This window comes from Arachis hypogaea, chromosome 18, assembly GCF_003086295.3.
Source record: "Arachis hypogaea cultivar Tifrunner chromosome 18, arahy.Tifrunner.gnm2.J5K5, whole genome shotgun sequence".
Classification (NCBI taxonomy): Eukaryota; Viridiplantae; Streptophyta; class Magnoliopsida; order Fabales; family Fabaceae; genus Arachis; species Arachis hypogaea.
Window position 1 is genome coordinate 106,194,919 of NC_092053.1, and position 14,985 is coordinate 106,209,903.

At 27.6% G+C, this 14,985-nt stretch overlaps 1 protein-coding gene across 1 annotated transcript; it reads left to right on the plus strand.

The window, feature by feature from the left end:
- Positions 1-1,130: 1,130 nt before the first annotated feature.
- LOC112770234 (proline-rich receptor-like protein kinase PERK12) lies at positions 1,131-5,898 on the plus strand. The gene is made up of 6 exons (XM_029294929.2): positions 1,131-1,218; positions 1,703-1,863; positions 2,616-2,689; positions 3,256-3,400; positions 3,485-3,634; positions 5,571-5,898. The coding sequence occupies exons 1-6, from the start codon at positions 1,131-1,133 to the stop codon at positions 5,646-5,648; spliced, it is 696 nt and encodes a 231-aa protein (XP_029150762.2). The 3' UTR covers positions 5,649-5,898.
- Positions 5,899-14,985: the final 9,087 nt, after the last annotated feature.

A 14,985-nucleotide genomic window follows, 5' to 3' on the forward strand; every position in this document is an offset into this window, starting at 1 on the left:
TGGAGATCCCATCATGCAAACATTACAACAATCACCGAAACAAAGCCTGTCTATTCCTTTTACAAGTTTGTCTCTTTAGCAGATTGCCAAAGTATTGAAGACATTGAACAACAATCTATTATCTCTTTCAAAAGTTATCCCTATATGTTAACTTCTTCAGATACCTCTGCCATGATTAAGAGCTATACAAAGCATTCAAACGCTGACGTATGGGAGCAGAGTTCTTCACTAGAATCTGGACCTTCTAAGCATGAAAGATCAGGTTAGGGAACTTGTTTGAATTCTTAGTTGCATAAGTATGCTTTTTATAAGTGTGTTAGAGATATAACTATCTATTTTTTTATCAGCTTAAGTTTATAGGAGAAGTAATATCATGTAGTATAGTATCAAAGTTTCAACAATCAAAAGGTCGGAGTTCGATCCTTATTATCTCCTAAAAAAGAAAAAGAATAGTATAAGACAAATTAAAAAAAATAAAGTCTATACAAAATTCACTCAATTGAGAGATTAGGATAGAGTAGAGTTTAGAATTTTAGGGTGAGAATAGGGTTAGAGTTGAGAGATCCTCAACCTGCGAATAAGATAGAGTTTTAATGAAATTTTTAACACGGGTAGGATTAGGGCCTACCTACCCTACCCATTGTCAGCCCTACAAAAGAGGTTCTTGTGTGAAGGAGCATATTAGAAATATAATCATTCGTGTGCTTTTTCTTATCAGCTTAAACTTTTGAGATAACAGACTCCTTGACAATAAGTATTACTTCACACACTATCTCTATCTTCCAGGCGTAAGCATGAAAGGAGAACATAAGCATACCGATAACTCTCATGTTGGCCAAAAGCAAGGAGGCTCTACACCACCACTTCTTTGTTCTGGATGCAAGATAAGGACCGAATTGTCTGTCAATGAGTTGACGAGGTTTACCTATTCTGAAATACAGCAAGCAACAAATGATTTTTCAAAGGATAACCTAATAGGTGAAGGTGGATATGGTCATGTTTACAAGGGTGTTCTTAAAGATGGACAGCAAATTGCAGCAAAGGTAAGGAAAGAGGAAAGCTCACAAGGCTTTTCGGAGTTTCATTCCGAGGTCTATGTCTTAAGCTTCGCTCGCCACAAGAATATAGTTATGCTATTGGGTTTTTATTGCAAAGAAAACCGAAATATTCTTATATACGAGTATATCTGCAATAGGTCTCTTGGTTGGCATTTATTTGGTAAGTGTTTATAGTTTTTTATTGGTTTGTTTTATCTTATGTTTTTATTCTCTTGGTGTTATCTAACTGGGAAGTTTGTTAGGAGGTTAGATAGTTAGTAATATATTTGTAGTTAGAAATCTAACTTAACTAACTACAATAACTAACCGGTTAACTTGTTAATTAACTTGCCATGTCAGATAACACTAGGAGCAACTACATATATATATATATATATACACAATATATATGTATGAGTCTACGACTCATTCTAATATGTTTATATTATGATGGTTAATAACGTTTTTTTATTATTTAACAATATTTTTTAAAATATTATTAAAAAAATATTACTAAATACAAAAAAAATATGACCTTAATTTTATAATACTTGTATAGTCATAGTATAAACATATTAAAATTCACCTATTATATATATTTATTCTATTTTCTTAAGAACCAGATTTGTAATTATATGAATTTCTGGGAAACCATTTTTTTGAAGACAAAAGTGCTCCCCTTCTGGAGTGGCAACAAAGGTATGAAATTGCGATTGGAACCGCAAAGGGATTGCGTTTTCTGCATGAGGAATGCCGTGGAGGTCCTATTATTCATCGCGACTTGCGACCATGCAATATACTTCTTACTCATGATTATGTTCCCATGGTACGGTAAACTAAACTGGAACAATTTCCTTGATTCTCTCTCAACAAAATGTTCATGTATAGTGCATCAAACTTTTACCTATAAAATCATTCATGTGGCTCTACTCGGTTCACACTTTGGATATCTTACACTTTTTGCTATGTGTTACTATCAATTTAGCATTGAGCAATGTTAAAGAATTAGTATAATATTTATTATTTTTAATCAACGATTAATGATACTTAAAAATATTGATTAAAAATATAATGTTAGAGTTAAACTAAAGCTGCTATATTTTAAATTATTGACCAATACAAATTCAAATTATTGTATGCATAACACTAAAGCTGCTATATTGTATGTATAACACCAATATAAATTCAAATTATTGACCCTCAAATTTTATCTAAAATTAAAACTATTAAATAATGATTTAGTCAAATTTATCAAATCAACTTATGATTTTCAAATATCATCTTTATATCACGGTGAATTTTCACCTTTCAACATTGTTCGTGCTAAAAATAAATTTATTTGCTCGCTGGTATATGCTGAATTATTTTCATGGTTTTCTCAAGTTGATTTCCCGGTTCTAGATGAATTGAAAACTTTAAATTATCCTCCATTGTAACTTTTGTTGAGTGATGTATAGTAGATATTTTGGTGCTTAAACAAAAGATGTTTAATTTGCTGAATAGTGTTATATATACGAACCAAGTCATTATTAGCGTTAGCAAATTTTCTTTCAATTAAGTGATGTGTTACAAATGCAGCTAGCTGACTTTGGCCTTGCCAAATGGAGGAACGGTGACGGTACTATGCACACCAGGATAATGGGCACAATAGGGTGAGGATTTTTTCAAACCTTTTGACTTTCTGAATAAAGGTGGGATTGTGAGTTTAAGACATTCAAGTATTTGATGGGAGAGAAACGTGAGAAAGTTTAGGGTAATACTTTTATTGAAATTTGGTCATTATTTAATGGATAAAAAAAAGTGAGTAATCTTATATTATGAGATGAAATCTCATATTATTAAAAATATTAATAATAATTAATTAATGACTACAAATCATAAAATTTATTGATCCCTAACACTCTTCAAAAAAGTATTAAGAATCAACATTGCGGTTAATATTGCAATCGTTACTCAACATAAAAAAAATCTGAAATTATTAAAAATAAAAATATGTAAAATTTAATTCAAAAAATATCCAAAATTAAAACTCAACAAAAACTTTATATTAGATTTATTTAGTAATTTGTTATAGTATTGATAAAAATTGACTGCTATAATAATAATTTTATAACATTATTCATTATAAAAAGAGTGAAAGAAAAAAGATTTGAAATAAAGTTGCATTTCTTTTCATCTCTTTCTTTATCCTTTTAATTTTTTTTTTTTTTTTATGTAGATACCTATCTCCAGAGTATGCTGAAACCGGTGTAGTTTCTGAGCGAACAGATGTGTATGCATTTGGCATCGTTTTGTTACAACTGATTTCAGGACACAAGGTCTCCAATTTCCGCAATCCAGAACAACAATCTCTCAGACAATGGGTATCTTCTCTTCTAAATACATTTAATTATGTATGAACAAAATTCACACAAACGAATTAATTAAGACTGAACGGGAGCTTGTAGGCTATGCCAATCATTGAGTCGTTGGCTTTACACGAACTGATTGACACTCGTCTTGGGAATTCATATGACACGTATCAACTATACCTCATGGCCAAAACCGCATTCTTCTGCGTCCAAATAGAGCCTGATGAGCGTCCTTCAATGGGAGAGGTACTATCGAATCTCAATGTGTCTATTAGATAGCGTTTGTTTTGAAGTATTAGGACAGAGACCCAGAGACTGATTCAGTATCATGTTTGTTGGCTCAGAAATTTGTACTAAAATTTCTGTTTCTGTCTCTAAAATTTCAGTATTTCAGTACTTCCAAAAAGTAAGGACACAGGCGACTGAAATTTTTAGAGATAGAGACTGAAACTTTAATAACATTTTATACCTAAAATACCCTCATTTCAATTAATTAATTCCAATTTTACATTTTGTACAAATTAAATTAGAATTTCATTCTTGTTTTAATTTCTGTCTCCCACTTTGCACCAAACAGAATATTGAGATTTATTTTTGTCTCTGTCTCTTAATCCCTGTCTCTCAGTCTCAGTCTTTCAGTCTCTGTCTCTCCACCAAACGCTACCTTACTTTACTTATTTTATAGGGTAAAGTATTACACTCTCATATTTAGGTTAAATCTTAATTTAAGTTTTTACATGTTTTAAAAATTTTATTTTAGTTTCAAAAATTTTTAAATATTTTATTTTAATTCTAAAAAAGTTTTAAACGAGTTTAATATTATCTCATTATTAAATTTGATATAAATAATTTACATATTAAAGAGTCAATAGTATTCGATTTTATTTTGTAAGTAAAATTAATTCACTAACGGTTACTAATATATAAATTTTTCTTTTAATTTTGAAGCGTTGGCGATTGATTGTTAGAATATGTAGTTCTATACAGAAAAAAAATTGAAGAGAAGAAGTATTACAAGAAGATTTTAGTTATATTTTTTTAACACAAAAAAAATATATAATTTCACTAATAATGTTATTAATGTCCACTCACTCATTTTAATAACTAATAGTGTCAAATTTAACCGTAGATCCATATTGAACTTGTTTAAAACTTTTAGAAAATAAATAAGACGTTAAAATATTAAGAATCAAATTAGAATTTAGTCTAAATATTAAAGACCAAAATAATATTTTTTTTATATTTTAATTAAAAGCTATTTAATTCAAAGTTTAAAAATAAAAAAATACTTTTTAATAAATTACATATAATAAAAAGTCGTTTTAAACTTCACTTAGATAATTAGATTTGTCTTTGCTTTTGTTTTTCATAAAGTTTATTAATACATTATATGCTAGAAATGTTGCTAGGTTTTTAGTGATTAACAATCATGAACAAATACACTAAAATTTAATCATCAATCAGTCGTTACGTGTAAAAATATATATTCGGTACTTTATAAAAAAATTTTATTTTTCTTTTATAAACAAGTTTGATTATTCCTTTATTGCAAATTTAATTATTTTATTGGTTTAGTAGTTAAGAAAATAATATGTAAATAAATATGTATAAATATATAATAAAAACTGAATTTTAGTTTGGTAAATTCTACTATAATTATACTATAGTAGTTATAATGACTAATTTAAGTGTTGTTAAAATTAAAATTATATTTTTTTATATTTTAGTAATATTTTTTAAGCAATATTTTGTAAAAAATGTTGTTTAATAATAAAAAATATTATTTTAATTTTAACAACACTTTTTAAAATATCATAGTTACGATAATTACTATAATATCATCATATTAGAATGATCTTTTTAATATACATGAAATATATTTTATTAATTAACTATAACACCAGTTTAATTTTGAAATTATAGTAGCCTATGTTACTTCTTAAATTTTTTTATTTGATTTAATTTTAATATATATATTATGACTCATTGTTATCAGAAGAAAATGAATCCAATTAATATTTCAAAAGTTACATATATATGTAGAAGCATTAACAATTAATGTATCAAAGAGTTTAAAGACGATGTAGCGATGTATATGTTTGAATAATAATATTCGATTTCTTTCTATATATGTAGTATGAATAATATTACATTGCCAACATGTGAAACGCTTGTAACTCAGGTTGTGCGACTTCTTGAGGGAGAAAGTAAAAACTTCCACACAATAGGAGAGGAATTGTTGCCAAAATATAACAGCTAAGGAAAACGGGAGAAAGATCTTGACAAGTTATGCATAGAGTAGCCACAATTGATAATGGAGATTCAAGTGTAAAATTTTGGAAACTGTGGTTATTGGTGTGTGAACAATAGTATGATGGTTACTTATTAGAAGAAAAAGAAGACTTTAAAATTAAGTTTTATATAGGGTCATACTCGTCCGAGTCCGAGATCTATGTTTATATGATTTTACTTCTGATATGATGTATGATAAGACAGAATGATATTTTTTTTTTTTTTTCTAAAATGATATTGTTTAACAAGAAATATTAGAGGATCAACAAAATTTTTTATTTATGATTTGAATCATTAATATTTAAAAGTATAGATAAAGTATATTGTTGGATTATTAGATTAAAAAAATTAAATTAATAACTAAATGATAACTAAAAGTAATAAATTTTTATGATCTCTTAATATTTTTCTTGTTTAATACATGGAGATTTCTAGGATGGTAAAAATATATTTTAGTGTTTAAAGGATTAAGATAAATAATGAAATTGGTAATAATTTGAGGCTCTTTTATAAATATAGATTTTAAACATATGAACTCATTCCGATCATCATTTGTACTGGCCAATCAACAAGTTTATATCCTTAAATGCCGTCAACAATGGCTGCCAAAGATTAAGAAAAAATATAATAATCAAATATCATTACTAAATTCAACGATTCATACCATAAATCAAATGTTTTTTAAAAGGAATTGTTCAAAAATAACATTAAGATCAATCACAAATTGCAGATACAAAAACTTCTACTCAAAATCAAATAAAAAGATAAAAAGAATGGAAAAATCAAAATGAAAATTGAAGTAACGAGTATCATGTTTATAAACAAATTAGAGCATTTGGGATCAATGGTCCATTGCTCAACAAGCTTTTCGAGAGGCATTGCTTTCTTAACCTCCATGATCTCTTTGAACACCCCCTTAGAACCGTCCACGGAATTACTATGGCGGTGTCTCGACCTATCTCTTCTGGCGCTGGCGCTATCGCTACCACCATGACTCTTCTCTTTCTCGTTGTTTCCACTTATTGTGATGTTGCCATAATGACTCCAATTCGATCTGTTTTTGCCGTGAACCAAACCGTCCCAAGCCCTTTCTCCACTGTTGAGCTTCTCGATGACAATGGAGGTAGAGAAAATTTTGTCGTCGACTTCTCTTGAAGGTTGTAGAAGGTTTAGAGAAGAGGAGGTTGAATCTATGACCTTCTTTTACTTTAACTATATAATCCTTTAAATCAAACTTTCTGTCTGAATCTATTTAAACTCAGCAGCAAAAAATTTATGAGACAATTTCATTTTATCTCATGAATATCAGAAATCAGAACAGAGTAGGGAAGAGAGAAGCTGACACCATCATATATCATGGTTCGGTTGCCTTGTGCAATGCAACCTACATCCAGTTCCCACCACAACAGTGGTGGACTTTTCACTATAGTTAAAGTATTACATACACCAATTCCACAGGATTGACACAATCCTTTCACTTTCAAGTTCTAACCTAACTTGACTTGGTTATGCTATTACCTAACTCTTCACTCTTAGTGCTCATCCAACTAAGAAAGGGATACCTTACTGGTACAGGATACAAGACACAGAATCAACCTAAAGAAATCTGAAATCACTCTAGACTTTTCACTCAAGTGTATCACTCTGCCTCTTTTCACTCTTAAACTTTTACTTGAGCTCTCTCATTCTTCCTTTTACCTCAAAAAATTACAAAAAGATAAACATTAAAAAGAAAATTACAATCTGTAAAATATGAAGGAGATTAACGCTTCAATAGCCTCTTTGCTAAGTGATAAACCAGATTTGCTTGCCTCTGATTCAGTTCCTCATTCTGGCGGAATGCTCCTTTGACTAGGAAGGACTGTCCAAGTTAATGAACTTCTTCAGAGAACTCTTCTCAGAACATAAACCTCAACACACTGGTTTTCTCTCCTTGGCTTCAGAATTATGAAAAATCTTCTTTTGTATCTCCTTGCATGTTGTTGAGTTGCTTTCTCCTAAGTCAACTCCTTGAGCTGCGTGCTACCAACTTACCACATCACCTTTTCTAGTTAATCCTCAAAATAGAAACTTTGGTTCTGACCTTCTTTCTTGACCGAAAGCCTCAGGACAGTAAAGAAAAAAATATTTTCAATGGTAAACCCAGATCTGAACCATTGAAATGCTACTTGGTCCCCAAGACACAAATTTGACCATAGATTTGCAGTAGAGCTTAACAGATATTACTTTCTTCATTTATCCCAATTTGGAGTGGCAGAGAATTTGGAAAGAGGAGAAGAAAGCAATATGCATGCAAGAGGAAATAAGTTACTTTTAACTTCTGCCTTAGCTTGATGTGGTTTGATTTGGGTGATTTGACCTCTGCCTTTCTTTCTTAATCCTTCTCTTTCTTTCTTCTTTGGTGAACATCTTAGGAACTAAGCTTTCTCTCTCTTTCTCTAGGATCTGACCGAAGAGGAAAAAGTGAACGTTGCCTTTGGGCAATGCACTTTGAAGGGATCAGCTTTGAGTGATCAATTCGGGTTTGGTTCGGTTATGATTCATTCAGCCTGTTTGATTTTTTTGGCCCATCTGATTTCATTGCTTTGATTCCTTTGGGCTATTATTGTTTTGTAGCCCACCAGCTTTGGTTTTATTTTCCATCCAATTGGGCTGCTGCTTTATTTTTCTTTGGCATGCATCACTTAATCAAATTCAATTAAAAACTAATTAGATATTTAACCCACTAAAAATAATGTTTGTCATCATCAAATTAATTTAGTTAATTTCTTAACTCAACATCTCTAAATTCCAATAAAAAAAAAAGCAACACCTCAGGAAATTCCTCAAAGGACCGTATAACAACTCCAATTCCTCCACAGCTATTGTAGACCATTTTCATCAGTTAATTGTCTGTCTCCTTATGAGTCTGAACAATATTTTTTTTCTCTTGTTTTTTAGTTACTTCATATTATAATTAATTAATTAAATACTTCGACTAATTCATATTGACATGTTTACAAGAGATGACTTTGTTTCAACGCTTTCGTCAAGCACCCTTATTCTTGCGTACGACAGCAACCTATTTACCAAACCCGTTCATTCTATCCTCCATCAATTACAGCTCCAAGTTGAAGAATCTGCACATTTTCTGCGCTATATTATTGACAACTGGCTTTGTTGTCATGTGGTTTATAAAAAAATGATCAATACTTTGTTTAATCCAACTGGTGATTTTGCTATTGGCACAAATTGAGGGCTAAATTTTTAAAATCATATCATTTCGTATGTGGCACCAATCAAAGTCGCTGAAATAGAACATTCTTGTGTAGTCTTTTAAGATCTTGCTACTACTTTCTCTAGCATAGACAAAATCTTAATTCATAGCCAACCGCTAGTATAAAAGGTTTTATTGTTGTTGTAGTTATTGCTACCTCTGTTTTAGAATAGAAAGCGAATATTTTTTAAGATTGATGAAGTTCCCCCTCTTCTTGCTACGGATCGAAATTATGTGTTTTAATTTTTAGTAAATAAACTCTATTTCAAGATGTCACATATGATGAAATTGTATGTGGGGGAGGAAGGGAGGTTGGTTGTCACATTTAGTGATCTTTTCTTGTCAACGTAGTTATAAGGTGAAAAAATTGAAAGACTTGGATGAGTGAATAATATTCTCCTTTCAAAATTAGGAATAGAGTTACAATCTATCAAGTACGGATATTTTTTTTTATTTGTCGTGTTCGACATGCAGATACGTTTATGTTCAACCGTATACTAATAAAAAATAAAAATTGTTTTTTGGACACATTTAAATACACCTAAATATTATCACGTGTCATCGTGTCTAATTTTATTCTCAATATGTATTCTTAAAATGAGTTTATAAATAATATATATTATTAATTGTTACAACAAAAATATTTTAAATATTTTATATATTTAAAGATAATTAAAAATTAATTTATATTTTAATATCAATAAAATATTAAATTAAGATATCATAAATTATTGTATTTTATGAGATAAGTCCTATTTTATAATTTGTTAAAAATTTAATTCAAATTCCTAACTTAAGTTTAAAAATCTAACTCGGTCAAAATTATAAAAAAAAAAATAAGAAAAAAAAAGGAGTATAAATTCGAAGAGGAACAGAGTCTAAAGAAGAAAATAGAGAAGAACGAACAATAAACAATTAGGAAAAGCATAAAAGATAAAAAAGAATAATGAAATACAATGAAACGACAAAGACAAAGTTGATCTAAGGCCAGTTTGGATAAATAATTTAATTAAGTTATTTTTGAAGAAATAGTTTAAACAATAAATGTTTATATTAAAAGTAGTTTATAAATAAGTTATTTTGTATTTGGTTTCTTAGTTCTAAAAGTATTTATTTTAAGAGAAAAGTGATAAAAAGCTTTTTATTATGAGAGAAGTCATTTTTTTTAACTTCTCCTTAAGTACCAAAATAGCTTTTTAGAAAGTTACAATTTTATTTTAAAAATTATACCAGACATTAATATTATACATTTTTATAAGTTAAAAATTAAAAAAAATCACTTATAAACCTATCCAAATGGCCCTAAATCCATCACTTTCCTCTCCTGTAATTGGAACGTTTTTCTCTCAGAAAAATACCACATTTCTATTCCCAATTTTTATTGAATTTGATTTAGGAAATAACAAAAAAATCTTAGATGAGAGTATATATATATATATATATATCACTTTATTCTTTTCTTATTAGGACGTTCAAGTAGATACTACTTTTCTACTTTTTAATTTTTACTAGTGTATGTTCTCCTGCACAGAATAATATATAAAATTATATAAAAATTTTGTATTAAAAAATTAAATAAAAAATACATATAATAATTATTATTATAAATATTTTATAATTTAAAAATATTAAAAATAATTAATATTTATTTTATTCAATTTAGATTAGTTTAATGTCATCTTATTTATTCGCTTAAGCAAATATTTAGAACTTAAATCTCGTTTTGTGTGTATAATAATGCATTAGTTAACGACATATCCTTAATAAATAGAGCATCAATTGTGGTGGATTAGTTCTCGATTTCACGAATTAGGAAATTCGTAGAAAAAAATTGTATTTGTCTTTAAAATAGATTATTTTCTCATTAATAGCAGTATTTATATAACTTTTATCTTTGTTGAAATTTACCTGGGACAATTTTATTTATTGGTATCGTATTCATTTTTGAAGTCAAAATAATATAATCAACATTGTTACTTGTTAAAACTTCACATTTTATGAAATGATTTTTAAATTTTTAAATTTATAAACTTATGTCATTACAAAAGTTATTAGATCGATTAATATTTTTTGGTAACATAATGTACCGAAACACCATCGTTGAGTATTAATAAGTGTGAAGAGAAATCAATAACAATTTTTGTTATTCAATATATAATTTATTCTATTAAAAAATAAATTAATATTTCTTGAACTGGTAAATACATTTCCTTCTAATTTCTTACACCATTTTATTTGACAATATTTACCATTAAAAAATAGCAAATGACCATATTATCCTACAATATATATGATGTACAAAATAATTTCTTATCTTAAAATTAATTATAGTTAGTGAAATAAAATTTAAAATATTTTTATTTTCTTACTCAAATCTAAATTTAAATTTAGAATTGATTAACAACTCATCCTTTTTTAATTTCAATAACAAAAATAAAATTGGTTAGATACAAAATATTTAACATTTAATAATTTCAATCATTTAAATTTTAGTTACCAAAAATTGGGTTAAAAATTAATTATAAACTTAATAATCGATAATATATATTATATTAGTACGTAAATACTAATATATAATGTATTAATTATTTTTTTTTACAGGACTAATGTATAATCTATTGAGGATTGATTTATTATCCAAAATTTTTTTCATAAATTTTGTAATATGTGAAAATAATGATCTTATTTTTTATTATTATTTAAAAAATTATTCATAATTTTTTAGTTATGTAATTAATTTAATTAATCATCTTTATTATTACTTTTATACTAAAAAAATATCAATTTATACTATTTATATATTTTTTATTATTAATAAATAAGCATGTATTTATACTACCATACTTATTATCTTAGATGATGACTTAAGTTACTTATTTTGTATGTTAAATTCATTAAATATTAAGATAAAAAAAATTGTTCAATAAATTATATAAATAGTCAATACAGAAAAAAAAAATATTTATCATATATAATAATCTTTGATATATATAGTGTTATGCATATATTAGGATTATCTATTTTAATTATGTGAGTAATTATTGTTATTTTTATTTTTTTGTTATATTAGTAAATAATATTTAAAACTAAAAAAAAGATAATAAATATTTTTAATTTGAATTAAAAATTTTCTTGTAAATATATCCAATTTTTACGTATATTAAGTGTTATAATATTAAATAGTATAGTCTTTGTTATAATAATGATTCAAAATATTAATCTAAGATATATTTGGGTCAAGATCAACCTTAAAGGCCCAATGAGAGAGAGAGAGAGAGAGAGAGAGAGAGAGAGAGAGAGAGAGAGAGAGAGAGAGAGAGAGAGAGAGATATTACGGTTACAAAATTCAAGAAATTGATTTATTTATATATAAATTAGGATAAATTCATAATTTTATATTCGCGTGTATTTAATAGGTTTCATGGAGCAGGTACTTATGTCCGTGTTCCCATTAGGGGTGGCAAACGGAAAAGTCCGTCCTACTCCGCCAAAAGCCTGCCATCTGGCAGATTGGACCGCCCCGCCGTACCTAGTGAGACGGTCCTGAATTCCTCCCCCGTCCCGTCTAACGGTACGTTGGCGGGTTGGCGCTAAATCTCTTTTTTGTATAAACCATTAAATATTAAACAATATATATAATTTCACAACTATTTCAATAAATTTATAATTTTTAAAGATATAAAAAAATGATAATTTCTAAATTTACAAACATTAAAATCTTTATAATTATAAATATGTAATAAACATAATTATAAACCAAATTTTTTAAAACAAAATAATAAAACTAACATTGTCCAAAGTAAAACAAATATTTTTCAAAACATATAATTAAACATCTTCAAATTTATAATCAATCAAACATAAAATATAATCTAAAATATAACTTAGAATATCTTCAATTCTCATTTTTATCCTTTTGTAGATCAATAACATCATTGAAATTTGTAAAAAAAAAAATAGTCCTGACAAAAAAACGCTTGGCCTGGCAAGGAAGCCTTCCCCGCCTCACCCCATCGAAACCCGCCAAAACCCACGAGTTAAGCAGTACAGGGTAGGTGGACTTTTTAAATTTGGCGGTCTCAGATTTTTAACCCACCCCCGCCTTTTTTGGTGGGTTACGCGGGCCAATCCGACAGATTTCAGCCTGTTTGCCACCCTTAATCCTCGTCCATTTTCACATGGCAAATCGTGAGGATTTCACAGGTCCCATCTAACCCTAAAACACGAGTAATATTTTTATATATTATATATAAATTACAATTCAAAGGGTAACTCTATACTTTTACCCATGTTTGCACTTCTCCATCAGTTTTTTTCGCAACTTTGAAGAGAAAAAATTTACATGAGCTCCACATACATCTTTTTTATTTTTCATTCAATTTCTTTGTTGATCCAAACAATGAAAAATTGATTTTTCCTCCATTTTCTTCTCCAACATTTTATTTTTTTACAAATTCTTCTAATCCAAACAATACGTAAATAAGTCACATTTTTATATATATAATAATAACTAATATTATATATTATAACTTGTGAAATCATAATATTTTGAGAAGTGATGTATAGACAACTTAAATATTGGTAAGTTTAAAAATTTTTTTAAAAACTATCAAAAAAAAAAATTACATGTTGATTCATAAGATTTTTTTTTTAAAAATTTGTTCATAGTCTACGATTAATAACTTTAAAATTATATATATGTTATTTATCTTATATATTTTTTATTTTATAGAAACTTATAATTTTTTTATCGGCGATGTTAGTGACTATAGAGTGATTTTTACTTTTAAATAAAATTATAAAAAAATTAAAAATAAAATTGGTTGCAATTTTTTTGATCATTCATTTAGTTTTTATTTTAAATTAAAATTAAATTATATATTCAATTTATATTTATTTGTTTATCCTAATGATTGTATATAATAGATAATATATTTAAGTTTGTTTTGAAAAAAACTATTGAATTTTATATAATTGAATTTTTATATAATTTTATAGATGATATATTTAAATTTAAACTTTCATAAATTAATTTATTTTTGTTAAAGTGAATTACGCAATAAAAAATTCATAAAAAATTTATATATTAAAGTAAAAAATAATCTATTTATAAATAAAAAATTAAAAAATTATTCTTAAAAGTTGAATATGCAGATAAAAAAATAAATTATAACTTATAAAAATTATCTCTAAAATTTATTACAATAAATAGTAAAACTGTAAAAATCATGTATCTATATCAATTAAATTATATTAAATTATAAAATATCTATATATTTAACATCAGAGTTCAAGAAGACTCATGGGTAAAGGATTATGTTTTAATTACTCTTATTACTACCACGACAATGACTGCTAATCTAGAATGGGTTTCACAATTACAATATTTAAACATAACATGGAACCAGAATTTAATTCAGTCCAATTTCAATCCAGAAATAGCTACAGCAATAATCAACACTCCAATTCATGAGACAGAGGATAGAGTTACCTGATGCTGGAGAAAGGGGATGACTTCACTGTTATTTTAGGATACAAAATAGCCTTTAATTTCTACCACCCACCAACTGAATACCTGTCAGAGCAATGCAAAAGAAAGGACTTATGGAGGAGCATATGAAAAATTAATTGTCAACCGAAAATAAAAAATTTGCTCTGAAAACTGATGTACGGAGGACTCCCTGTGAAAGAAAGAAAGGTTGAACGCCCGAACGCCCGAATACAATCCATCGAACCCTGGTGCCCGAATTGCAATCAGTCACAAAAAAGCGTTTTTCATTGTTTCTGGGAGTGCCCAGATGTGACTGAAGCTTGAAAATATTTAAATTTGTCATGGCAGGTTCAAGTTCGAGAACCATGAAAGTGGTGGATTCAATTGGAAGAAGAACTGAGAATGGAGAAAATCCGAATGAAAAAGAGCAGTAACAGCAAACCTCTTATGGCAAATCTGGTTAGCAAGAAATGCCTGGGTATTTGAAGGTAAAATCACCCCTTCAAGAACTATGGTGGAGATGGCCAGAAGAAGTGTGGGTGAGAGAAGATGAGACCC